The sequence below is a fragment of the Monodon monoceros genome, unplaced genomic scaffold (genome assembly GCF_005190385.1).
Source record: "Monodon monoceros isolate NGI ecotype Baffin Bay Population unplaced genomic scaffold, NGI_Narwhal_1 Super_Scaffold_3, whole genome shotgun sequence".
Classification (NCBI taxonomy): Eukaryota; Metazoa; Chordata; class Mammalia; order Artiodactyla; family Monodontidae; genus Monodon; species Monodon monoceros.
Window position 1 is genome coordinate 1,166,114 of NW_021703780.1, and position 27,853 is coordinate 1,193,966.

At 51.5% G+C, this 27,853-nt stretch overlaps 1 protein-coding gene across 4 annotated transcripts in view; it reads left to right on the plus strand.

Annotated features, from left to right (window-relative positions):
- Positions 1 to 27,853, plus strand: part of DUSP22 (dual specificity phosphatase 22) — a 72,157-nt gene extending 44,304 nt beyond the window's left edge. Inside the window, exons 6-8 of one of the 4 annotated variants that reach the window (XM_029241654.1) lie at positions 1,111 to 1,282; positions 1,717 to 1,789; positions 26,905 to 27,853. In XM_029241654.1, the coding sequence (XP_029097487.1) occupies positions 1,111 to 1,282; positions 1,717 to 1,789; positions 26,905 to 26,933 (274 nt within the window). In that variant the 3' untranslated portion in view covers positions 26,934 to 27,853. Of the gene's footprint in view, positions 1 to 1,110; positions 1,283 to 1,716; positions 10,104 to 13,498; positions 19,542 to 26,904 lie in introns of those variants that run through there. The other 3 variants (XM_029241655.1, XM_029241653.1, XM_029241652.1) reach the window with 3 other exon arrangements.

Here is a 27,853-nt window from a genome sequence, read left to right on the forward strand (position 1 = left end):
TGCAGAGAAAGCTCCTCTGAGACACAGAACTCAAGAGCGATGCCCCGCACCTGACACATCGCAAGCACTCAGGGAATGTGGGCCCTCGTTTCATCGCTGCCCATTTTCATTTTACTTTTAAAAGGAGCAGGACATGTGATAAACACAAAGTGCAGGTTTTGTGACATTTGCTTCAAAACGCTTTGCGGCGCAGTCAGGGCCGTTTCAAGGGGCTCTGGAGTCCTGTGCCTGGTGAGGGCATCTGCCCGGGTGCAGCCCAAGAGTATGTATTTTTTTTAACGCTCTCTCAGTTTTTCTGATATGCAGGAAGAACCGCTACTTGAGAGTGGTTTTTTACTATTACTATTATTTATATTTGAATATGTGCAGGCCTGATGTTCTAGGAATTTGTATCTCATACAGTTGTGTCAGTCTGAAGGTAGGCTTTTCTAAAAATGAGAAATTTGCTAAACTTCCCCATCTTAAACCGTTGCTGAGCACTCCAAGTCTGACGCAGCACAACCTCTCTGTGACTGCCGTAATTTGCATGTGCATTTAAAATCGGTCCCTTACTCAGCCTGTGAGAGAAAATTGACCGTTATGGCCTGCAGAGCGTGCCCACGCTGGCACTCTGCTTATGTATGTGAAGAGGATCACAAAATATTTGGTAAGGGCTTCTGTATTTAATGAGTTTTTTAAGTTATAGACTTGGCCCTTATATCCCTAAGAAAACCAGACTCTAAAAACGTGAAGCTGTCTGAACGGCTGCAGATTATAACTGGGTTTGTTGCTCAGATCCTGGACCCCTCCAGTCCCTGGATGTCCTTTAGTTACTTTATCTGTCCAGGGAAATGGGGACTATCTGAAGAGGAGCTCAGGAGCAATAGGGAATCAGACAGTGAAGTGTCCGGAGACACAGCCAGTAGAAAACCAATAAAAAAATGAGGCTACACAGGTAAAGGATGCCTGAGATTCTAGTGTCATAAGGGAGAGAGAGCTGGTATGTTCTGAGTAATTTCCTAGTAACGTGCTGGCTTGCTGTGCACTCGCACCCCAGGGCAGGCAGGCTTCCGCAGTGAAGCCTTCAGAGTCCCCGACCCTCCCTTGCCTGTGTGGTTCTTGGCCCTGCAGCCTGGCCGGCGTCTCCAGGAGTGTGACTCTGGTGGTCGCATACATCATGACGGTCACCGACTTCGGCTGGGAAGATGCCCTGCGCACTGTGCGTGCGGGGAGGTCCTGTGCAAACCCCAACCTGGGCTTCCAGAGGCAGCTGCAGGAGTTTGAGGAACACCAGGTCTGTCAGGTGAGCGTGCTCAGGGGCTGGGAACACACCTCCGTCTTTCCGTGCCCGCCTAGACTTGTGGAGGCTGTAAAGGCCCCCAGAGGTCGGCTGTTCCGAGGACACCCCTTCAGCCCCTCTGCAGTATCACTGGCCACTCGTCCACCAGCCGCTGCGGTCATTCCCTTTTCCCACTGTCCTCAGGCCCCATGTTAGTTTCTGTTTCTCTGCCTTGGGGTCAAGTGCCATTTCCTTGGTCAGGCTTGCTTTCACGTTCTCAGGCCAGAACCTGGAAGAAGCAGTCATTTCTCTTGCTAGACACTGGCTGGCCAGCCTCAGAGCTGACTGCCCGATGCCCCTTGGCCCCCTGTTCATAGGGGCAAACCTACACCATCAGGTAACAGGTGAGAGTGTAGGGGATGAGCTGTGTGACATCCTGGTTTGTTTCACTTCTCCAGTTCCGCCAGTGGCTGAAGGAGGAGTACGGAGAGAGCCCTTTGCGGGATGCAGAAGAAGCCAGAGGCATTCTGGGTAAATACAAAGAGCAGGGGCGCGCGGAGCCCCCGCCTGGCGCCAGGCGCTGGGGTGGCCTCCCGGCCTCACCTCCTCTGGCCTACGGCAGCTGCACCACGGAGACCTAGCTGAGCCCTTGGCGCCCCTGCCCGCGGACAGGAAGGGGTGTCCCGGTGGATCCAGGCCCCCCCGAGACCCCAGCAGCCCCACCCCCAGCTTCTGCGCCACAGGCTGGGGAGTGTGCACGCGCGCTCGTGTGTGTGTGTGTGTGTGTGAGTGAGCGTGAGTGCTGGATGTGCGCGCTGCGGGAGCTGCCGTGAAAGCCACACTGCCGGCGTCGGCCTCACTGCCTTTCCCCGTGCTGGAAGGCACTTGGAGGTGGCCGTGGAAGGCCCCCTGCTGCAGCCGGCCCTGCCCAGCCCTGCCCTTCCGCGCCCTACTCGGTGGTGCCTGCCTGAACCGCCTGCCCTTGGGTCATGTGGGGAGCACCCCAGACGCCCGCCCTCGGCCCCCGTCCGGCTTCTCCTCCTCCCAGCCCCCCCGCCGCTCTCACTCTGGGGGCCTCCTCACAAGGCTTGCACGCACCTTTGGGATTTGGGAAGAAAGAGCAGTCGTCAGGCACTGTCACGGTTTGCGCTTAAAAATACATTTAAAATGCCTGAGCACTTATTAAGCGCCTTTGTGTCTGCTGTGGATTTGGGATTTGATCTCAGCTACCTCATGAAATGGTTTTTGAAAAAGTGTTTTTCATTATTCCAATCAACTCTGCCTCATGGGTGAAAGCGTTTGGTCACGATGGCTTTTGAAGCCAACGGGAAAAGGATCGTATCATTGGGCCACTCGAAGCTTCTGATGCGGGCTTTGGGGGTGCTTTGTGGTGGGTAAAGCCAAAGTCAGGCCAAGCCGGGGGCCAGGCTCCACACTCGTGCGGGCCGCAGATGCGCAGCAGGAAAGGAAAGCGCAGCCGCGGAGCTCCTCACCTACAGCCACGGCAGTTTGCTCTAAAGTAATGTTTTCCTTAAACCAAGAACAAATGTAAATATGTTAACAGAAGTATTTAGGAGTCAGCTTGAAGGCTTAAATGCGGGTACAATGTGAACGCCTAGATCTGTTCCTGTAACCTGAAATGTTGTCCTAGTATCGGTTGCCAGTAACATTCTTTCTCCACAGCCACCCCAGGGATTCTGAAGTACTGGGCCTCTCTCAGAAGACTGTAATGTACCTGAAATATTGCAAAGCCAGAGTTTAGGTGCTGCCCGGAAGAAAAGCAGCCAGAGTTCATTTTTCAGTGTCCAGAAGTAATTTGTGAACTCACCTGTTTTCATTTTAAACATATGCAATTGTGTCATCACGTTGGGAACTACGCGTCCTCTTTGACAAGGGAAGGATTTTTACCTAATTCCCCTGCTGTGGCTCCTTCTTCGCCCGTAGCCCTGCTGCCCCCAGGCCATCTCAGGGCCCTGCTGCCCCACCCGGTGACCATGTGGTGATCGCGGTTGCCACTCCTGAGGGCCCTGCTGGGCACACCTGCCCCTGGGGACTGTCTCCTGGGCTGTTTCGTCCTGGGGTCTCGCCTCCACCACACGTGCATGCGTCTGAGGTGAAGGGCAGCTGCACGCGCTGCGCCTGCCCTTAGCTGGGGTGTGGATCCCACTTGCTCTTCCACGGGCGCCACGAGGCACGTTCGGAGGCTGCCCCTGGCAGTGATGCTGCTTTATTTTAAGGCCACTGCCATCCTCCAGAAGGAGGGTAGTGACGGCAGGAGACGTGAACTACTTTCCCTGGGAGAGAAAGCGAGTCCCCCGCTTGAGCAGAGGGAAGTCCGGAGGGTGCGCAGGGCCATCTCCCAACTCCAGTCTCAGCTTCAATGTGAAGGACAGTAGCTGGTGTGAAGAGCAGTTTAAGTTGATTTCCCAGCGTCCTCTCGTCTAACTCACTCCAGTGGGGGAAGAAGGAAGTGTAACGTTTTACTTAAAGGAGAGGTCTGGCGGGACCACGGGAGCTGAGGCGCGTGGGCTCAGTGGCTGAAGGAGGCTTGACCTGTGTGCTGCGTCTGCAGCGCCTGGGCGCTCCTGGCAAGGGCTCGGGGCAGGACACTTTGTGCCAGAACGGCCCCTGATGGGTGTGGGGTGACGGGCACCACAATGCTTATTCTGACTTAATAGGCCTACCTGGGTGAAGAACAGGTGATCCAGGTGGAGGTGCCAGGCCTCGAGGCCCCGAGGTGTCTCCACTGCCCACCTGTGAGGGCGTGCCGGGGGGCGTGAGGAAACAGCATGAGGGAAGCAGGGTTTCTGGCGACGGCCCCAACCCTGTGGGCTCCCCTACCCCTCGTGGCACCCACGACAATCACCCAGTAATCGGTGCTCTGCGGGTCACGAACTATCACCTTGAAGCCGTATAAACCCACAGAGAAGGTATTATTTCATTCACTTGAGGCTCAGAGAGGCCAAGAAACACACCGAAAACTAAAAACGTTAGTGCTACTTTGCCTGAACCCAGGTTTTGATCTCAAATCAGTGTGCGATGTGAGAGGGAGGGGCAGAGTGCCCTGGGCTTTGCACTTAGAGGTTTGTGAGGCTCTAACGCCAGGGCCCCTGGGAGAGCCAGCACCGCTGCCGTGTGCACGGCTGTCCAAGCCAAAGCCAGCACCGCTGCCGTGTGCACGGCTGTCCGAGCCAAAGCCTCTGCCCGCTCCCCGCAGTCTCTCTGGGGGTTTTGTTTGGGGCCATGGTGGGTGGTGGCCAAATGCACACGGACGTTTCCGTTAGATGGTATTAACCGTGCTTAGATGTTAGAGGCAGAGGCCCCTTCTCCGAGACCAGAGCAGGTGTTCAGGTCACATGGACGTGGGGACGGTGAACCCCCCTGCCCCAAGGGCCTTGCCTTGTTAGAGGAAGGGTCGTGGCCCTGGCAGTTTCTTTAGGCTGTCTTTTCTGTGATGTTCTTTGAACACAGGTCTGTCCAGCCTGGGTCTCAGGATCGTGGCCCATGGTGGAAGAGACCTGCACTGCTTCTCTTCATTCAGTCATTTGCCAGTTTGCTTGAGAAATGCTTATTCATCCCAGCTGGCACTCTGGGACTCAGGCAGGGTGCACAGACCCACCCCTGATTCTCAGAAAGACTAGCTTGGTGGGGTTGGCAGTTAGGAAAACTGGCGGTTACAGAGCCGGCCATAAGCACTGGTATAGGTGCCCCTGGTGCTGTGTGTGGGGAAGGCACAGAGAGGCCATTCCAGTTTGGGTGAGGGAGGTCGTGTCCCAGGACGGCATCTCAGAGGAGGTGGTACCTAATCGGGGCCTGAAGCATGAGTGCTGGAGTTGGCTGGCACAGTGGGTGCGGGGGAGTCCAGGCAGGGGCCTGGCATGCGCGCAGGAGAGGCCACAGTCTCTCTGGGTGACCAGAGTAGGCACAGGGGTGGGCGCTGATGAGAGGTGCAGACAAAGCTGCAGAAACAGGCAAAGGCCCAGGCTTTCGCTCTCTGCTTGGCACAGTAACTGGTTTCCTTCTCACGCCAGCCCTGGAGCTGACCAAGCTCAGAGGGCGGGTGCCCTGCAGCTTCCCGCGGTCTGGTCCCCAGGCGTGGAGCCTTGCAAGCGCGTGGATGCCGTTTTGCAGGCACGGAGTGGGGCTTGCCCAACGTGCTGGGCAAGCAGGCACCGTGATGGTGCGGGGGAAGGGGGCCCACGCTGGGGGCCTGTCGGGAGGCAGCAATCACGGCCATCCAGGCGACAGTCGTGGCGCCCAGAGCGGGGCTTTGGTGCGGAGGCGAAGGGGCTTGAGGGAGACTGGGGAGGGGGAGGCCATTGCTCCCAGGACCAGAACCCGTGAGGGGCTTGCTTCCCTGGCGATGGCTCTTCCCACACCGAGGTGGGGTGTGGACTCTGGCACGTTGAGGGCAGACTGAAGGGGCCGCTGGCCAGAGGCGTCCACGGGGCTCACGCCCTGCTGGCACCCAGCTTCGCGCACCAGGGGCTCAAGTCTGTCCACAGACCCGGAACAGACTCCCAGGCACCATACTTGCGACAATTCATGTCCAATCCAAATGTCCAATTTATTAATTTATTGTGAAAGATAAAACATTAGCTTTATGAAGACTAATTTTATCCCCTAACTAGGCTGTCTTTCATTATCAGATTTTTGGAAGCCAGCACGCTGTACACCTTAACTTACACAATGTTATATGTCAGTTATATCTCAATAAAGCGGGAAAAGAAAAGGAGTAAAGCACCTTGTAAATTAGTCCTGAGGTATCTCCCTACGCTCCTGGATGTGGGGCTGAGACCTGGGGGCGGGGTGTCCTGACAGGCGTGCCCAGAGAGGCGTGCTGTTGCCATCGCGCCCTGGAGCATTTCTGCAGCCTCCAGCCTCCTATGTCCCCGTCCATGTTCTCAGCAGCCACCCTGGTCCACGCTCCCTCTGCCTGAGCTGGTTCTCTGACTTAACTCACGTCTCTCAGAGCAACTTTGTGAACCTTGGGCTTCCCCCTGGGGATAGGTTCCCCCTGGGGGCTTTTTTATGTATGGGGTGCTGATTCTCTCCGGCTTCCGTCTCAGCAGGGGACCCTACTTCCAACTTCTGGGGCTGCTTCCTGTTGCTGGTGCATGAGACAGACAGCCTACAAATTCCAGGGACTGCTGTGCATGCGTGTGTGTGCACACAGCTGTGTTCTGTTGTTTTTAAATTTTATTTTAGAGGACTCCTTAGCCTTCAGGGGAGCCATGTGGGCAACGTCAAGGGGCATTGGGACCTTAGGCAGCAGAACCTGGGAGCCCAGGGAAAGTCAGAGCTGGTCACGACAGGCTGCCCTGCACACCAGCATCTCGTCTTGAAAATAGGGAACATGCTAAGACTCAATACCCTGTGATCCCACATTAGGTGACCCCTCCCATCCTGACCCTGCGTTATTAATAATTTTATCGAGAATGTGCTTTCAACACGCTTGTATTTATAGATGTACTTAAGAAGAAATCACCAAGACTTCGGAGGGAAGTTCCTCTTCCCTTTCCTTTTTGTTGCCCAGAGAAAGGGAGGGAAAAAGAAACAAAAAAAAAAACGGCCTTTGACTTGTTCCCAGAGGCTTGAGAACGTTCACCGTCCCTTCTGAGGGTTTACTGGGGTCTTGCTGGGCCCCCAGCTAGGACACCCAGGCTGTCAGGTGCTTGAATCCGGTGACGGCGGCTGCATTTCACCAGGACACTTTGCTCTCTTGCTTCCCCCCTAGCTGCAACAGTGGGACGTGATTATCGCAGCCAGTATCAGAATTCGCGTTCTCTCCTGCAGCCTGGGCTCCGCCGCGAGGCCGCGGGGCCGCTCTGGGCTCACTGTCGGGGAAGCGTTGCCATCCACTGCTGAGCAAACACCTGCAGGGTGTGTAAAGGGCTCTGGCGGCCTTGACTGAGCACAGGCCGCCGGTGTTCTGATCCCGGCGGTGTGCTGCGTCTGTGGGGAAGGGATCGGACCTGAGAACGTCCTTTATACCAAGGCCTGTGTAGGAAAACTAGATGGGGCAGGGGGGCTGGTTCTGGGGGAGGACAATCCCTTCTAGTATCGATAGTTCGGGACAGTTTTTGGAAACAACGCAGACCATGCCAAGTGCGTTCTGTGAGCTCGACCCAGGGAGACACATCAGCTCACGGGGGTCGGGGCCTGGCCCCCCGGACACTCTCACGATGAGCACGTGTGTGATGGGACCTTGACGTGTGTGTCCCTCCGGCCACAGAGAGGGACAGAGTCCACTTGCCCCCAGACGTGGCCAGACCAGCACAGACAGCAACCGTGCTTTCTGGCGAGCTGCCCTGCCTGTCAGTCGGCTCTGGGTTTCCCCAAGGCACTGCTGGGAGCCTTTTTGGAAAATAATAATCGAAAGGCCAACATGTGCCCCAGAGAAATGTCACCTGCTTTGCAAAGGGTGTGCCCTTCATGGCAAGAGGCCACGGGCGCCCAGCTTCCTCAGAGGGCATCCAGAGAGGCCCGTCCCGGCTCTGCCGGACGTTCCATTCCCCTTGGTGTGTGTGAAGCACGCGGATGCCAACAGGAACAGCAGGACGGTGTGAGATCAGGTGCATCTCAGGTGTGCTGCACGGTGGGCCATTCCCGCGGCACGAGAGCCCCTCCTGAGTCATCCGCTGCTGGGAGCTCAGAGCTGCGGGTACCGATGCGCAGCTCGGGGCAGAGGTGGTGCCGGGCCGGGAGAGCGCTGCCGAGGCCTTGGACCCGTGACCAGGTGGCCTGGTAGAAGTCCACTGCGACCCCAGTTCCCTGGAACACCTTGGGAGCCCCCGAGGAGGCAGCCCACTCCATGGGGACTTCTTCTCAGACCCGCCTGAAAGAAACTCCCTGGGAGGGGTGAGCGGGGTTGGACGGCACCCTGTTTGGTGGCGCAGAGGTGTAGCCAGAGCCCACCTTGCAGCCCCCGGGGTGGCCCCTGATGGTCTAGGAAGGCCCCTTTGGCCCCCCTCCCCCCATCTGGAGGACAGGACAGGCAGCCTCTGGACGGTCGACAGTCACTGAGCACTTAGTGTGTGATGTTCCCGAAAGCGCATCCTCTCGACAATCTTGTCACATAGGTTTTACTTTTATCCCCAATTTTGAGATGAAGAAACTCTAGAAATTCTAGAGAACTTGAGTGTTGTCCAGTCTCAGGCCAGGAAGTGGCAGAGTGAGGCCTGGAGTCCAAGCAGCCTGACCCCACTGCGCTAAGGTCGCCACTTCCTTGTAAACGCCAGCACCCCTGGGGCAATGCCAGTGGGTGCGGGCATCCACGCTGGAGTTCTCTCCTGAGGTCGGGGCCTCGTGGGGAGACAGGAGGAACACAGGTGAGGCACGAGGGAAGCCTTTCTTCTTCCCACCACATCCCCTTGCGTGGACGCTGTGTCCGCCATACGTGCCTCCACCGGGCCTTCCTGATACCTCCCAGGGTGGCGGGCAGAGTCCTGGGGTGTCGTGGCGCCCCAGGAGGCCCTTTTCAGGAACACGGAATTGGACCAGAGTGGGGTTGGTGCTGGGAGCCCAGCACCCGAAGCAGACGGCGTTCTGTCCTTGAGGTGCAGCGTTACACAAGTTGAGGGGCTCCGGGGTGGGGGGGTTGTGCAAGAAGCCCAGGGATTTGCTGTTATTCAGCTCAGATAACTCAGTGGAGACTCATCAAGGACAGAGGCAGGGGAAGCAACAGTGTGTTGAAGGAACAGGGGCCCTCCTTCTGACTTTGGGGCTGAGGGCAGGGCTGGGGGCAGGGAGGCAGGGCAGGTCTTCAAGAAGGACGGGAAAGCTGGGGGCAGAAGAAGTTTCCCATCCTGTGTCCTGTCCTGACTCCCCAGACCCAATGGGATGCTGGCTGGCAGGGTTTTCTGCTCGCTGTGGGCCAGACTCCTTCCTGCAGGCAGCCCTGGCCCTCAGCATGGGCGGGACGGAGAGTCCGTGGTAGGAGGAGGAAGTACCACCGGCTTCCAAGAGCATCAGCGTCAGCAGCTGACGCTAAACGTGGTCTGAGAGGAGCCCGGCTTCTCCCCCACGCTTTGGCCTGGAAGCATGCTGTCGGGGGCCTGGCCTGCGACTCACCGCTTTCATCTTTAAAACGCATCCTAGAAGCATCCATGCCTGCCAGTGTGCCCCCCCGATCTGTACTTCCCGTGGCCCATCTGGAGGAATGACACCCTCCAAGGGAAGGCCAGCAGGGTCGGGTGGCCTCTGACATCTGCTATGAACTGTGCCCCCCTGTGAAGGGCGGGGGAGGAGGGACTGCGTGCCTCAGTCAGGCCTCACTGCCCAGCTCGCGCAGGCGCCCAGCAGCTCGCGCAGGCCGCCATGGGGGAGGGGAGGAGCCAGGCTTGGCGGCCCTGCCTTCAAAGGCTTTTTAACTGAGTTGGGGAGAGGGGGCAGTCACTCCGGAATGTCCTGTGAGCAAATGCTGAGCTAGAAGCACAAATGCAGGCCAGGAGGCCCCTGCAGTGGAGGGTGCGCTGGCTGGGGCTGGAAAGGGAGGGGAGTCAAGGGCCTGCTGGGCGGAGGGCGAAGGAGGGGGGCGGCACGGCCAGGTGCACTTGGAAGCAGATGTGCAGGGCATCTGGGGGCCTGGCTATGACTGGCAGGCAGGATGGGCTGGAGGCGGGGGAAGATCTGTGAGGGAGGGCAGGCGTCAGCCCGATGGGCTCTCGCGGGACCTTCCCAAATACGAATCCACCAGGCCGGGGGACTGACATAGGTAGGTCATCGGCACCTTGAAGTAGTGGCGGGCAGTGCTGGTTTGGGTCCCCGAGAGGCAGAGAGGGTCAGGCGCCAAAGGTGACTGGCGGGTAGCACCTGAAACGGGCGGGGGAGGAGGCTGGAGGGGCCGGGGGCTATCAGGCCGGGGGCGGTACGGCGGCCCCAGAGAGTGGCCCGAGCCTGGCGGCGCTCACCGTGCGCCCAGGCTGGGGCGGCCCGGCCGCTCTCCGGGGTCCCCAGGTGCTGCAATGCGACCCTGCAGAGGTACTTCCGCACAAGGGTGTCCCCGGCAGGGCCGCCGAAATGCTTCAGCCGCGCTCCAGACTCCAGAGCTGGAGCTTCCAGGCAGCATGGTCACCAGGTGCCCCTGGCGACCTGAAGTCCCCTCCCCGCCCCCAGGTGCGGCACCAGGACTTGGGGGATCCCTTCTGCCCCTCCTCACAGCCGTCCCTCCAGGGGGGCAGCAGGGCCTCAGCGCTCCCAGTGCAGGAGATGTGGAGACGCACTGGCCACAGAGCATTTACTACAAATAACTTTTAGTAATAAACAACTAAACGTTGATCTGTCTACCAAGAGCCAGCAATCCTAAACCATTCCAGTGCTAAAATACTCCTCCCCCAAAATTTCTTTGGTTGACCCAAGTCTAAATAACGGCTGTGTCTGCTGTAGAGTCTTAATAATATTACATCACCTTTAGATGTGGGTGTTTTTATTACATCATCTTTAATTAACGATGTTTTCTACACGATGTGAATGTAGAGAATCCCAGTTAACAGGCAGCACTGGCACAGAGGGAATCAGCTAGGCTTAGCTTTGCCTTTTTCTTTTTCACTAAATTCAGAAAGACTTGGAATCTGAGCCCCACGGGGGCAGTTTGGTCTCCAGCCTGCAGAGTAGATTTGAAATAACCAAGGGCAGCCCCTGTGTAACCACCTGAACATTTACTTGCCTTTACAATTTTGGGGCTGGAGAGATATTTGAAAGCTACCAGAATTGGTCCCAAAGACGCATAGACATGCTATTTATGGAATTTGATGTGAAATGGGTTTTCTATAAATGTTTCGCAATCTTATGCTTTTAAAACTTTTCCTAACTATTTGTATCGATATACCTGTTGCTTAACATGAAAGGAATTTTTCAAAATTAAAATAAAGCAAAAGAGGTCTGTGATCAATGATGAGAGAAGATGGATGGACAAATCTGACATAAAGAGAAGTTCGGTTCTCCTTATGTTTATTTGTTAACTTTTGCAACAAATTTACAAAAGTTAAGGCTTTAAAACAAATTGTAATTATTCATTAATGTGACAGACCAACGTATAGGTACATATGTATTTCCCCAATTTTCAAAATATACTTTATTGCAATTGAAAAGTATTAGTCGACTTTTTTCTTCTTTTTACTGTGATATTTATTTTATTTTTGTTCTCATTTATTTATTGGAGCGATAAGTATAAAATTCAACAAGAACATTTTTAACAGCATGTGTTTATGTTCTGTCCCGTACTCTTTTTTGTTTAATTCCGTGACCATTACTGGCTGTCACACAGAGGACCCTGGTGTCATGTATGCTGTGTGGACCTGTGCTCACAAGCTCCCTAGGAAACACTGAGGCCCTGAAGCCCACTGGTTTTACTGCAGCCTATGTGCGTGGGTCTCCCGACCCCATTCTGATTTGGTTTTTTCACGTTTCCTAATACCCGAGACTTCACTAATCTGTTTCTGTTTCATTCTCTGTAGAGGCACAAGTGAAAAGATAATGAAAATTCTCTGATTTTTCAAATGTTCATTTTTTCTGGTCCTTTCTTCAAAGATAATTGAAGATTATTATTGTTATTTGGGGGGACCCTCGGTGAGAAAGCTGCTCTATGTTTCCTGTGCAGTGTTCTCCTGTGGGTGTCCCTTCCATTAAGAGGCTCACATATGAGAATCTGCACTTCACAAGACGTGAGCAGAGGCTGAAGCATCCCCCCTCGCGAGTGTCAATGTGTCTTTAAATTGCCTTCTCTCCTAGTGCATTTCAGAGACTCAGATATATAATAATTCTACAAACATACAACTTATTAAGACTGTCTCCTCTATTGCAAAAATCACGATGTTCCTCTATTTGGTGAGGGACCTAATTTAAGTGTTTGTGAGATTTTGATGAATCCCAGTCATAAAGCACGCCCTTCTCCTGTGCCAAAAATCACCAAGTGCATTTCTTTCTTTTTTTTTCTACTGAAGTTTAGTTGATTTACAATATTGTGTTAGCTTCAAGTGTACAGCAAAATGACTCAGTTTTACGTACTTTTTCCACATTCTTTTCCATTGTAAGCTATTACAGGATACTGAGTAGAGCTCCCTGTGCTGCACAGTAAATCCTTGTCGCTCACCAAATGCATTTCTAAGGTGGGAGTGCCAGCCTCGGCAGCGGGCCCTCAGCTCCCTGGGGGCGGGGCCTGGGGGCGGGGCCTGGCTCGCGGCAGGTGCCTGAGTCTCCTGGTCATAGCTCCCGGAGTCTTGCTCCCATCAGGCTGTCCTGCCCTGAGCAGGGCGCCTCAGAGGCCCCAGCTCTGCCCTGCTCGCTCCCCAGACCCCAGGCTCCGGTCTGTGCTTCCCTCCTGGCCCCTCACGACTGCGCTGTGGGAGCCCCCCATCTTCACTTTCTGGCTCGCGAGAGGGTGGGCTGAGCCATCCGACGGAGGACAGGAGCCCCTCTGCTCACCGGGTCCTGCCTACCCACCCACCCAGTTTTCAGAAACGCGCTCAGGACCTCGTTTGCCCTCATACAGTTAGCACCTTGGAAACTAGGAATCTGAGCCCACTGTGGACCAGGCAGGACCCGGTTCAGCCCACCTGGAGTTTCGTAACCTCCCCTGTGTGCTGACATCATTTGTTTCTGAGCCTTTCTTTAAAAAATAAATACATAAAAGTCAAATGTTCTGGGAAATGAATCTTAGCCTCTTAAACATTCTTTTTATCAAGGCCTCACCACTAGGACCCTAATCTTATTTTATTTTGCTTCTTAAGCTAAAAAAATAATTCCGCTGACATGTTTATTTCCTTTTTCTGTATTTAAGTCAATCAGTCAAAACTATTGGTGGCCCCGCTGTGCTCACAGCCCTGGGCCAGGTCCCCGCCCAGCCGAGCCCATGTGTCCCCCCAGGGTGCAGGGTGCCTCTGGTGCAGAGGAGAGGCCTGTTCCGGGGTCTCCTCTGCGGCTCCCTTCTGCAGCCCCAACCAGAGCCCAGCCACACGTTTCTGGCTTCAGCTACCTTCCTGTGGCTTGGATCTTTAAACTCTTACATATTTCTTACAATACCGTGGACCTTATTCTTGTTACCTTTCACTCCAATCCATGCACTTGCTATCTGATAGCCTTGTTCTGTTTCCTGGATTTCTTCATTCACTGCCTTTCTCACAATTTACATTCATTTCTCAGAAGAGTTTTGATGCTGATTGTTTACTGTGAAACTAGCTCTGGACAAAGTTCACGGTACCAGTTGAAACGGTTGCTTAAAGCCACTTTTCTTCTCTCTAGAGAAGCACAACTTCTGGTGCTAGAAGCACACACCTCTTTGGAAAAGACACGAGCTGACGTCGGGCGACCGGGATGTTGCACCGTAAGCCAGCCTGCTGGCGGCAAGGCTCCTGTGCAGCCTCTCGATCGGATCTGAAGTGCTTTACTGTATTACAGTGTCCAGACGTATCTGTTCTATTTTACCCCTCTTTTCTTCAGGTTTCTCTGGGAAAAGTCCAGACTCTCTAGATTTTCTGTTCAGTAGCTTCTTCCTCAGATTATGAAAATTTGTTTTCCCTCACAAAATGAAAGAAGTCTACAGTGCCATTCAGAAAATTACTTTTATTTTGTAAATCCTATAACGCTTCATAAAGTGTTTCCATATAGAGAGCACCTTCACGTACATTAATTCATTTTCCCAGCAAAGCTGTGGAATCACCAGCACCCACGTTCAGCTGCTCAGTAGCAGAACAGGACCTAGAACTCAGGTCTGACTCATAATCCATTGCTCTTTGCTCTATACCATGTTGGAACCAATGAGCAATGAGCTCTCCATGTGAGCAAATCAAAGATAACCTGCCAAAATGATTTAGAAACAAAGGTTGAGGCAACGTTATCATGTGACATAGTCGGGTCCCAGTGGATTGATTTATGAATTAATAAAGTGGAATTGAATCGCAGAAGAGGCCACAGTTACCTGGTCCACGAGAGACCAGGTCATGTCTCCACATGATACATTTACACAGGGAAGTGTCTTTCCTCAAGGACTGTGGATCTGAAATCATCTTGAGGCTTGTAGACTTGAATTGGTTGTGTCTGAGATCCACTAAACAGGTCTAGACATGCCAGTGGGTGGCATCTCGGTTAGAAGGGGCAGCAGGTAGAGATGGTGTCTGTCTAGGAGGGACCTGCTGGAAGAACCAAGACAAAGGTGCACAATATAAGCCAGAGGCAGGGCAGAAGCTGCCCGGGAGAAGCAGTGGGGCAGGTGGCCCAAGAACTGAGCAGACAGGAAGGAGGGACATTGGGCCAGGTTGGGATGGACCCTGCGGTCCTGGGGACCTGCCAGGCGGAGTGAGGGATGCTGCTGTCTACACCGCATAGGCCGGCACCAAGTCACACGGTCTCACAAACACAACCCTGGACCAATGACAGCTGTTCCGTCTAACACCAAATTGTCAGACATATCTTAACATACTTTTAAGACCAAAGAATCAGTCTCCTCTTGTCGAGAATTGTTTTGCCCCAAAACAAAACAAAAACAAACAAAACAAGACAAAACAAAAGCTCTCAAGTCCATGGAAAAGAATTAACTTTTTCAAAAGAAAACTTTGTGTAGGAAAGGAAACAATGGGGCAGTTGAAAAGTAGTTATAACAACCATTATAAAAAGGCAATGAGTAAATATTTTAACAGACGATGGTTAAGTATAGTGGTGAATACATCTCTGACTTCCTTAGCTAGAATAAACCCAGTTGGGTTGTTGAATCAGTAACCCCACCCCCCCCCCTTTGGTTTCTATAAGTTTAAAACTCAAAGCTAAGAAAGCAGGGAACCATCATGCCCTCTGGAAGTAAAAGACAACTTCGTATTTTGGAAAATCGCCTAACCTGCGCCACTTAGGTAGTGAGGGCTTTACCCCAGCCATATGCCTCTCGCTCCGATCCTGGCACTTGACAACTGCCAAGATCTGGAAAGAAAACTTGCAAAATTACTTCTGAAGCTTATATTTATGTATTTTTCAAGAAGAGGTAGGCAGAAAACCATGACTTTGGGTCTTCTCTAGCAATGTCACCTTTTTCTTATTCCCATGTTTTAGGAGATGCTTATTTTTAACATGTGTTTGTTGCCTGGACCCTGTTCAGCAAAACGTCGCTGTAAAATTGTGCACATTTCCCAGAATACGCGTGAGACAAACAATTTTCTAGGAAACCAGTGGGATTTAACTGGGTAGATCATCATCCTTCCTGCCCTCAGCCCACTTCGGAAGTTGGGCCTAATCAGAATTATTTATCGTTCAGTTATTTTTCCTGAAATGTTGGCAGGCGTCACCCACCTTCCTAGCTGCCATATCCGTCAGGGCCAGTGTGAGTTCTCCTGTCCTCAGTTTACCGGGTCTTAAAATACAGAATTTCTCAGAATTTCAGTGTTTTGTCTCGAATCAGATGTAGAGTCATTAAAAGAGAAAAGTATCTTTTTGTGTGCGTGGCCTTTGGGGAAAATGTAAATTGTTGAAATTATCTCTTCCAAGGCCGCACAGCTTCCAGCTAAAGGAGATAGGGGTGAATTTACTATCAACACCTTCCTTTACCCAAAACTTCGCCACAATGAGGTCTTGGGATAACTTACCCAACAGCCTCAATTTCTAACCCATTTCTCGATTTTCTTGGGTACATCAGACCTGAAGATTCTAAAAATTTCAATACACACACTTAGGGCTGTATGTGTATTGGGTCCAGTAGGTATTTATAACTTGACCAGGGAAAGCTCTCCTGCCTGAGACAGGTTACCAACCCCTGGAAACGACTAGCCCTCCAGGTAAGAAGATATTTCCGTTCCCTAAGAAGGCATGTGCTGTCCCATTTACAATAAAAGAGACCCCAGAATTTCTTTGAATAGCAACAACAGCTGTTATTTAACGCACACCAAAGGAGATAGACTTGGTTTTTTTTTTTTTACTGTGACAGAGGTTTGAGTCGGCCATGGGGGATTCTGGGGGCTTTCAAACCTTTTTCCCCTTTGCATTTTATGTCACGCTAGGCATGCTTCACCATGAACTATTTCACATGCTAACAGAAGACGGAGATGGTCTTATAGGGCAGACCCCTGCTGATTGCCCGTCTTCTTCCTGGCCAGGTTGGACATGGGTGACCATGCATACACAATGTTTTCCATAGAAAGACACAGACCAGCACTGACTACACAGCCCGTTGGATGGCATCAGGTGCTAACAGACGATGCAGCTGTTTGGCAAAAACACCTCAGGCTTGTTCTAACGGTCGCTCGGGCCAGGAGAAGGCGGGGCTCTGACCTCTGTTTGGGGAGACTGCTGTCCGGAGTCAAAGCAAGTCGCTGGGATCAGGGTGGCCCCTGTTTTGATTCTTCCTTGGGCGATACGTTTACCCTCCTATTGTTTTTTTCATGTTTTTTTAAAAACAGCTTTATTGAGGTCAAATTTACATGCTATATGTAAATAGTACACATCTACCGTGTGCTATTCAGTGAGGTTAAGAACACCGACCCAGTTGTGCAGCTGTCACCATAACCAGATGCAGAGCAGTGTCATCACCCCTCCTTCCCACACTGACACCCGCCCACAGATGCACTTTCTTTCTCTGTAGAGCTGCCTCGCAGGCTAGTTCATATAAATGGGACCATACAGTGTGTGGTCTTTGGGTCTGGCGTCCTTCCTGGTATAAAGTTTTTGAGAGTCATCCACGGTGTACCTTGTGTTGGTGTTTCTTTCCTTTTTATTGAACAGCCTGGATTTTTTTAAATTGGAGTTGAGGGTCTCCATGGGGCCTGCCTGTGTGATGTCCGGAGGCACCGTGACTGTCACACGTGGGTGGGGGCTGCTCCTGGCATCTGGTGGACGAAGGCCAGTGATGCTGCTAAACACCCGCACGCGAATAATGACCTTTCCCAAAACGTCAGCGGTGCTGAGACTGAGAATCCCTGGTGGGCTTCTCAAAATTCCCTCTTATCCTCAGGGTACACGTCTAAAGCCAAGTGTTGCCTGACGGGAGCCTTCCCTTTGATTGCACTGCATATCATTGAATTGGGATTCCGTTTGTCTAATTTATATGTATGTTTAAAATATAAACTCATTTGTTAAATGTAATTTTTTTTACCATTTGGGAAAATTTTGGAATCTCCTAAAATATTATTCATTGGGTTGCACTGTCCACCAGAGAGAAAGGTGAGGAAAGAGAGTGTACAATTCTTGTTTCCTGGCTGAGATCTCAGCGTTGCTTGGTTTTGGAAACTTAGCGACAGAAAAGTAGCAAATGGTGTGGCTTGTACAGCTTTAAGTTCCAGGAACTGCAGGAATCTTTGGGAGGCTTATAATAGAGGAATTTAATAAAGGACATTAAGTTTGTTTAGCAACAAATTGTGCTATAATTTTTGTGGCTTAGGGTCCAATGTTACGTACTCTGGTTATATTTTTCCACTTCAGCTCCAGAATTTTGACTCTACTATGTTATTCTTAACATTAATGAATAAAGTTTACAGGGGCCAGGGATTAAAAGAAACAGATCCAAAAATCAAAAACTAAAGAAGTTCTTATCACCCAGCATAAAACCCCTCTTGGGAAAAAGAAGAAATCAGTCAGAATTTAAATACTTTGTTTTATCTGAGACCAGGGACCTCGGACTGCTCGATTTTTCCTCTGGGGTTGTTGAGGTGCCAGGAGGCGGGATTCTGTCTTGGTTCTTTTGAGTTTTGTGTGATGATGAATAAGAAACACAGTTCTCTGGAGCTTAATAATGTAAGAGGAGACCCAAGTGCTGTGAGTCGGTAAACCATCCTGGGCAGGGTTACCTTTGGGAATTTAACAAGTAAACAGTGCATTTCAACTGACCTGGGTAACTTCTCACTCCGACCACTCTGGGGTCCCAGTGGGCAGCTCTGCCTCAGCCCCGGGGGAGGGGGTGCCGGGCAGGAGTGCTGGTTGGCAGGGGCCGGCAGAGCTGGGTCTCCTGCAGGCTCCCCTGCATCTGACCTCCTGTACCACCTCTGTGTCTCATCAGCACCGCCTGCTAGAAATACACAGCGGCAGTAAAATGAGGGCAAAATGCAAATGTACATGCACACGTGTGTACACATATAACATACATGTATCCAGATGGGCATATGCAGTATATGCCTGTACAGTCCTACGTGCACACACAGCACACAACACATATACACATACACACAACATGTGTGCACGGCACATATGCACACGCACATTCCTCAGAATGACCGTAAGCACTTTGTACACATTTGTTCATCGCTGCCAGATAGTTGTTTTGTGTCTGTGTTACAGTTGAGGATGCTTAGGCTCAGAGAGGTTGAGCAATTTGATCAGGGCCACACAGCTGATAAGCAGTAGAGTTTAGAAATTAGAACGGAGTTTTCTGTAAATCCAAATTCCAAAGAAAGAAGCAGTACAAAAGGAGATCTGGCCTTTAAAAAGCTGTAACCCAGGGACTTCCCTGGCGATCCAGTGGTTACGAGTCCACCTTCCAATGCAGGGGATGTGGGTTCAATCCCAGATCAGGGAACTAAGATCCCACATGCATGGGGCAACTAAGCCCACAGGCTCTGGAGCCTGCCCAACACAACCAGAGAGAAGCCCGCACGCTGCAATGAAATACCCTGCGTGCCGCAGCTAAGACCCGAGGCAGCCAAATAAATAAATAAATATTAAAAAAAAAAAAAAAGCTGTAACCCCAACATAAAAATACCAGTGGTTGTGGCAGTGGAAGGAGATGAGTAGACAGTGCAAATACTGTGTATGATGTTATAATGTGGATACATATCATTATACATCTGTCCAAACCTGCAGAACGCACAGCACCGCGAGTGGACCCTGATACGAACTATGGGTGGTGCTGATGTCGTAACTGGGTGACTGGGTGCCCATATAGGTTCATCGATTGTAACACCTGCATCATCTGGTGGGGATGCTGATAGCAGGGGAGGCTCTGTGTGTGTGTGTCTGTGTCTGTGTCTCTGTGTGTATGTGTCTGTGTGTGTGTCTGTGTCTCTGTGTGTATCTGTGTCTGTGTGTGTCTCTGTGTGTGTCTGTGTGTGTGTGTGTGTCTGTGTGTGTGTCTGTGTGTGTCTGTATGTCTGTGTGTCTGTGTGTGTGTGTCTCTGTGTGTGTCTCTGTGTGTGTCTGTGTGTGTGTGTGTGTGTGTGTGTGTGTGTGTCTCTGTGGGGGGGAGGGGCGGGGTACATGGGAGATCTCTGTACCTTTCAATTTTGTTGTGAACCTAAAACTGCTCTAAATAAAGAAAGTCTGTAAAAAAAAAAAGCTATAACTCCACACTTGGGCTCCAGCTCAGTTGTTTCAACACCCTTTACAGAAGATTCAACTTGCTTGATCAAATGCCTGAATCTAAAACTCTGGAATATGATCAACCTTGGTCTGTCTGTGTCTCTCTTAAAATAAACGTAGCTTTTTTCCGGAAGATAAAAATGACATATGCTAATTACTGAAGTAGTATACATGTATATGAAATATTTTTTAAAAGTAAAAATTATCTCCACCTCTTCACCTAGAGATAAGCAATGTGAACACATCCACATAGCTCTCCTGCAGTCTCTCTAGGCAGATTAGATAGATAGATGACAGAGAAAGCGGGTAGAGTTTTACATAAGTGATACTAGAGTATAGACAGGTAATTAAAAGAAGGAGATCTAGGTGAAGGTCTCCTTCCCACTCTCACTGAAAAACAAACTATTGTAGACATAAGCATTTTGATGTTCGCTGGCGGAGGGGAAGTGTTCTGAGAATTTCCTTTGTGTTCATCTTGGCTCCACGATTGATTAACGGATGAAGCTCCCAGAACCTCAGAGAGAAGCAGGTGTTTGTCCTTTTTACCATCTCCCCTGTAAGAATGTGTCTGTTCTTCCATTATGGTGATACTCTGACCCCTGGGAAATGCTCACTGCCAGCACAAACCACAAATCTCTGAGTGCAGGGCATTCTCAGTTCAGTAGGAAACTGTTCCCCTTCGGAACTTTACCCCCAAACCTGCGTTCCCGGGACAAAGCTGCTCTGTCCTGACCGCGGCCTCCTCCCCAGTACCTGCCTCCGCTTTTCAAGCCTCCCTTCTGTGACCTCCTTCTCCTTCTAAGGTCTTCTTTGAGACCTTTTCTTTTGTAAAGAGGATTTCAATCACTGCTGTTTTTAGCTGACGGCACTTCTATATGCTGAGCCCCCTGGTTTCCAGATTCACACACCATCTCCTCTGACAAAGAGCACGCGGCTCTCTAAGGAGATTTTTAGCCCTCACGCTACTGCTCTTAGGAAGCAGAGGTGCCTTTCATTGGTCCTGCCGGGAGAGAGCCGTTTCCTGTTGGCTGCCTCCCGGAGAGCAGAGGGTGGTGCCAGCTCCCTCCTCCAGCCCCGCTTGCCGAGGGCTTCACTGCCCCGCGTCACGTCGCTTGGCGTCGGGTAGGTCTGACCCTTCCGCTGGCAGACTGTTGGTCACATAGTTGGAAGCGGTGTCTCCAGGACCCAGACGAGCATGGCCTTGACCCCGCTGTGCGCTGGGTCCGAGGCAGAAATGCCCCCATGAGCTCTTGCCCTGCCCCAGGCCAGGGACGAGGCCCACAGGAGTGTGGAGAACTTGGGTCCTGATCACACAGGTGACCTGCAGGCAGGACCTCACAGGCAGCTTCAGGCGAGTTCTTGCCCCGCCCTTGCCCTTGGGGAGCTGTCGGGTAAGCCTCCCAGAGGAGTTGAAGAGAAAGTTCTGGATTAGGAACCGTGAATGGAGCAGGGCTGTCAGCCACCTGGGTTCCCAAGCTTTGCTGGCTTTTCTAAAAAAGAAATCCAAAATATACAAAGTACAATATAACGAACAGCCAGGTTTCCACTATAAGTATTGGTACTTAATAGTTTGTCATGTTTACTTTTCTATAAAACGCTACAAATATAATTTCTAGAACCTTTATAAAAACAAGCAAAAAATAGCATATACTATTCACAGATGTACATATAAAGGCTAGAAATAGGTGGGGAGATAATGGGCCCAAATTGCTGTCGTGGTGCCTCTGGGGAGAGCCTGGGGCAGGACCGGGGCGGAAACTGCAAAGCCAGGAACATCCATACAGAGCGGGTGACCTCCCCTGCCCCCCCAGGACAGAGAGATTCACTTGAAATCACAAGGTCTTCCGGAAGGTCCGCCTGGCCTTCGGTACAGGCCTTCAGCTCCCTGGGAGAGGCTGTGAGGCAACGGGCTGTGGAGGGCATGACGTGGCAGAGACTGGTGGCATGAACACGCCTCTCCCAAGAGCCTCCTGGGCGCTTCCCTCCCAGGCTGCTTTGCTGTCCCTTGGGGTGCCACGCACCCTAAGGCATCCTTGCTTCTGCACAGCTGACCACTCAGGCTGGCCTGCTCCCTCTCGTGGGGGCCTGTCTCGGGGGGAAGACGCCGAGCTCCCTCTCCCCCAGGACTCGGCCCCTCCCCCCCTGAGCCCTCCCTGCTTCCCCCAGGTGCGTCCCTTGCTGCGCCCACAGAACCTCGTCCTATATCACTTATCACACTGTACGCGTGTGCATGTGTGTGTGTGGAGAGGGAGCTCCGTTAAGCCAGGGCAGTGTCTTAGCTCAGCACCAGCTTCTTACATGCTGTCTGGTATAGGTTATTAAACGAGTCATTCATTCAGTGAGTGTGGCGTTTGGGTGATTCTAAGCCAGTGTACGCAAGACTTTTACATGATCACTGGGATAGATCAGTAGCTGATACTTTAGGGTAAAGCGGATGTCTGGTGTGAGGTTTGATGTTAGTGACAGAAGGCGGAAATCCACCGTATTAGTTTGACTGGACTGAGGTACAAACTACCACAGGCAGCTTCAACAAGCGTGTATTTCCCACAGTTCCAGAGGCTGTGACACCAGGATCAAGGTGTCGGCAGATATGGTGTCTGGTGAGGCCCCCTTCCCGGTTCACAGACGGCTGTGTTCCTGCTGTGTCCTCCCGTGGCAGAAGGGGCGAGGGAGCCCTCTGGGGTCCCTTCTGAAGGGACACTGATCCCATTCATGAGGCTCCATCCTCAGGACCTGATCACCTCCTACCTCCTCACACCATCACCTTGGGGTTAGGGTTTCACACGTGAATTTCGTGGGGACACATTCAGTCTATAGCACCTACATTTCATATAGCCATTCTGAGAATCGCAAATGTTGGGGACTGATTTCCTGTTAGATTAGTACTGCATGTCTTTAACCTGGAAACAGCTGACAAAGAGCTTGTTCTCAGAGTGAAGGAGGCTCTGGGTTGCTGTTTGCTTGCTCTTTATTACCGCCATCTTTCATTCACAGTTTCTTGCTAATAGTTCTTTTGGGGGCTGTCTGCTCAACACCAGAAGATGCTACCTGCAAATCCACCTAAGGGGCCCCGCAGGGCCCGGTGGCGGTCACCACTACGGCCCTCCCCGTGGAGGGGCCACTGTCACTCTCTAGGCTAAGCATGAGGTCGGCTCTTTTTTTTTTTTTTTTTTTTTTTTTTGCCGTACTCGGGCCTCTCACTGCTATGGCCTCTCCCGTTGCGGAGCACAGGCTCCGGACGCACAGGCTCAGCGGCCATGGCTCACGGGCCCAGCCGCTCCGCGGCGTGTGGGATCTTCCCAGACCAGGGCACGAACCCGTGTCCCCCGCATCGGCAGGCGGACTCTCAACCACTGCGCCACCAGGGAAGCCCTCGGCTCATTTTTTAAATTTTATATTAAAACAAATAGAAACAGAAGTTCTGATATATCCTTTTGGAGATGCTTTTGTGCTCTGCTGACTAAGGAGGCACTCACTTGGACCTGCGGTACCCCAGCCCCTAGAATAGCGCGGGGCACGTGGCAGGTACACGACACAGGCTAGTTGAAGGAGAGTAGGAATTAGGACCAAAGTCACCTTCACGAATCAAAGACTGACGTGGTGGCAGGTGATAAACGGTCAGGTGGAGCTAAGCCTCAGTGCCTGTCGTCTCGGGACTGGAGCTCGCTCTGGCCTGGGGGCCCTCAGGAGGCTCGCCAGACTTCCACGCATGCGCCCCATGGAGTCTGAGCGGGCAAACGATGCCTCGGGAAGTGCAGGGAGTAACGGCGGGGCCTGGGATGCGAACTCGGGGGTGTCCGTCTTTAGGCTCTGCCTTTTGTGCTGTCACCTCTCAAAGTGAGTCGGGAGCCAGGCTGACACTGAACAGCTTGTGCGTCCCTGTGAGTTGACCCAGCTCCCGACGCTGCGAACCCGGGAGTCCGCCGGGCCCCGGGGCATCATGGGCAAACCAAGAGAGGGGTTTAGTCTCACTCGTGTCACTCAGACCTTCACTCAGACCTTATTTTCGAAAAGTTCGACGTCAGAGTGTCTCACAATAATAAAGGTACATGTTAAAGTGCTTCATTGTAGATGAATTCAACAGCCATGCTCAGCGGCAGCGCCTCCCCCTTTCTCCTGGGGCCGCCCCCACAGCCCCCGGGGCTCTGGACCCCCGCCCCCGCCCCGCGCCCCCCACCCCCGGGGCTCTGGTGCCCCCGCTCTCCTGTGGGCTCCTGCGTCCGGCACGTGTGGGCAAAGGAGCTTTTCGGATCCGCGTGCGTGTGCGCGTTAAAGGCCGAGCTCCCTGAGGTCCTGTGACACACGTGTGCCTCTTTCCTGGCTGCTGGAACGGCACTCAGTTCTGCGGAGGTGACTTACACTCTCCTGGATTCTGTTTCCTTAGGAGCTACTTTTAGAAAAATGAGGACAGACGCTTGGTTCCTAGTTTCCGGCGCCCCAGGCTGGCGGAAGCTGGAGCTGTTTCCAAGCCCGACGCCTGCGGCCCACTTGCCAGCGGCCGCTCCTGAGCGATGCGAGTCCGGGGTCGGCGGGGTGGCACCTCTGCTCCCTGCCCGGACCGCCCGCGGCTCGGGCTGAGCAGACGAGAAGGCCTGGCTCCGGGCCGAGTCTCCCCCGGAAGGTGGTGTTTGGCTGCAACTGTGACTGTGAACCGGAGACTCAGAAACCGGGGCGAGGTTCCAGCGAGGCCGCCCTGCAGTCTGTTCCGAACAAGGCGACCTTGCCGTGGGGTCCGGTTGTGAGCCTGAGACGTGTGGGGCTAGAAAACTGGGATGGGTTTGAAAAACAGAGGGAGGTGCCACGAGGGCGCAGACAGCCCCCCGAAGGAGCCCCCTAGGGTCAAAACCGGCCTGATGTGAGCAGCCAAGTGGACAGTGGCGCCTAAAACATCAATTACAAGAGTTGGATCCTAATCCACAGAACAAAATAAGTATTCATGAGTCCACGGTGATGTAAATAAACAAATAAATAGATAAGCAAGCGGCAGAGACGGGCAGCCCTTCCTTACAGAACTCAAGTTAACAAATGTGGAAGAAAGGAGGAAAGCACCAAATCACCAATAGGCAAACATTACGGTAAAAGTCGCTGCAGGAAGGATCTACTGACGGATACAAAGATCACTGGGCTAAGCTCTGACAAAAAACAAGGATTGATGATCAACTAGAAAGAGAAAAATAATCACTTTACAGTCTTTCCCATGGAGAACATCTGCAGGCATCGTAACCAGGTGCGGAAAGTAACATCTCCAGGAAGAAGATGCAGCCCTGGTGTGATGCTCCGAGGAGGACCAAGTACCATCTCCATGGGATTCCTGCCAAAATGCATCAACTCAACCAATCAATACTGAGAGAACATCAGACAAGTCCTCACTCTGAGGCTTTCTGCAAAGCTCACTGACTAGAACCATCAAGGGTCAAGGGTGTGAAAGACAAGAAAAGATTGAGAAACCGTAAAAAAAAATCCAGTGATCTGTCTGCTCACCTAAAAAAACAAAGAGATGGGGAAAAAAAAAAAGAGAGAGATGAGGGTTGAGATGGAGAGCTGCCCGTAAGCCCTAGCCGGAGCTGGGCGTCGCCTGGAAGGCTTGAGAGTCCAGTGAAATGTGGCCCTGAGGTCTCTGCAGGGATGAAATGAAGTATGAGAGAAAAGCACCTGAATGTGGCCGACGTAGATGGACAGGTAGGATAATGCAAACTCAAATTTCTTATTTTAAAAAAATTAGCTTCATTTGAAAAATTACCTGAATTCTTGACTTCACGTTGGCTGCCAGAGAGCTTACTTCGTACAGAGCGCTAGTCTAAGTCCTGCGAAAAATAAAAGAATTAGAAAATGTGATACTTAACCTTTAGAACTGGGGGGGAAATAAGATATTACAAGAGAAATACACAAATCAAAGATTAAAATATGCCTCCAAGCACTAACCACACACTTCCCTCAACTTCAGTGTTAGCTACCAGTCTGATCTTTGCCTCTAAATTGCAATAGTTTGAGGACAGTTGTCAGTCTATCCATGGCTCCTCTCACAGCCTAGGGAGTGCCTTGCATGCTGTAAAAGGCACTCAGAAATGTTTGCTGTGTGAATAAAATGTCTTACAAGTTTAAAAATGCTTATAACGAATGGATAAAGAAATGTCGTGTATACAGACATGGGATATTGTTTGGTCTTAAAACAAGGACATCCTGCCATTTGCGACAACACGGACAGAACTCGCTGGAGGACATTGTACTCAGTGAGGTAGGCAGACACAGGGCAGATCCTTTGTGGCCTCACTTGTAACGTGGAATCTCAGTCACACAGAAGAGGGGACAAGAGTGGCTGCCAGGGGCTGGAGGAGGAGGGGAGAGGTAAGTGATGGCCAAACGGCACAGTTGCGCTTGTGCAGGACAGACAAGTCCTGGAAGCCTGTGTACAGCCTGGTGCCTGCTGCTGAGAGTACTGACCTTATGTTAAGTGTTCTTACCCCAGAATAACAGCAGCGATAGTAGCAGTAACAGTAGTAATAAAAGGGGATATGGGAGGAGCCTTTGGGAGGTGACGGGTATGTTTCTGGCCTTGATGGTGGTGATGGTTTCACAGGTTCTATTTATCCCCAAGCTCAAGTTACATACATTAAGTATGTACAGCTTTTTCCATGTCAAACATACCTCAGTAAAGCAGGTTAAAATTTAAATACATAATTAATTAATTTTAAAAGCCATGCCCATAGGTATTACACATACTCTGATGTAGAACTTCTGCTAAGCAAAGGGACAGCCCATTAAAGGTGAGTGGGACAGATGGGACCAGCCCAGGAAGAGGAAGTCAAAGCTGTGGTTGAATCCTTGAATTCAGGCTGCGAGGAGAATATTCTGGGATGGAGAGAGACCTACCTTTTTCTGCTGAAGACACAGCACTGAATCACGAGGAGCTGGTAGAGGTGAGAGGCAGCAGTGGGGTTTGCTTTTCTGGTTGAAGAGAGCAGAATAGGCCACCGGGCCCAAGGTGATGAGGGTAACTGGTGTCAGGAAGATAAACATCTCTGAAGTATTTGGTCAGATAATCATGGTTGGTTCCAGAGCACTGTGAGGCCTGGAGATGCTGAAAAGCAGGAAATGAATTCGGTTCGACACCAACAGAATATGAGAGAGATGATTACAGAGCAGGAGGCCCCTGAAGACCAGACCCGAGCACATCGTTGAGAAGGGGCTGGTGGGCCTCTGCAGAGGAGCTGAGAGCTCAGAAAAGGGATGAGGCCATTGGATTTTTGCCACAAGTATGTCATTGGTGGTTTGTTAATAAAAGTAGTTCCTCCAAGGTAAAGACCAGAGAACCAGAGGTATTCAACTGAAAATTTATTGAGGGCAGGAAGCATACTCTAATATATCTTTGTATTTTCCCAAAGCACCTCTCTTGCCCAGAGACCATCTTTGAACTTTGACAGTGGAGTTCTGCGTTTCCCTGCCGAGAGCTTCAAACCAAGCCAGACTTCAAGCAATCTAGAAAAAGACACCAGCGTGAAAACAGGAGTAACTTGAACCAAAAACGTTTGAGGAAGGAATTGTACAGCAAGAAAGAAGAGAATGCAAGCCTGGCACAGACTGAGGGCTGCAGAAACGTGCAGGTCAAGAGGTGGTATCATCGCGTTTGACATAAACCAACGTGGGCAATCAGTCTTAGTGTGTGTGGATTTTCTGTCCTTAGAACATGTTTTTATGGTTTTGGTTATACCATATTTTATCCCTAAAAAACTGTAAACTTCAGAAAGAACGTGGAGGAAAGGACAATTCATATGAGCAACGCAAGAGCTCCCACCATGGGGTCCCTAACTCTGGCGTGTTTTCTGTTAAGGCCACACTGTGCATGTGATTTGCACCCCACTCTTCTCCTTTAACTTCATATCATAAGCATTTTCCAAAAATTAACAAAAATTTTCAGAACTGTAATTTCCCAACTGTGTGGATGTACTAACGTGTATTTAATTGTTTCCAATAATTAGATATTTAACTAAATTCCAAGTGTTACAGTAACAAATGCTGAGGTGAGCATTTTGAACAAGGATGTCCAGCCACACTTGTCTCACGTGGTCTCGTTTAAATGGGTGTGAACTTGCTATCCCTTTGCAATGATCACTCACTCATGTACTCGTTCACGGACCATCTAATGTGTGCGGACACAGCCCTGCCCTCACGGGGCCACGCTTTGGAGAGCGGAGGTGACAGGCGTGGACGGTGAAGGGCAGCAGAGGCCGCCCTGCGTGGGACCTGAAGGACTGTCCGATCCAGGGCTGCTCCTGAGCCGCAGTTTTCAGTGTTGGTCACTTTGGGCTCAGCTCAGAGGAGGCGGGTGGCCGA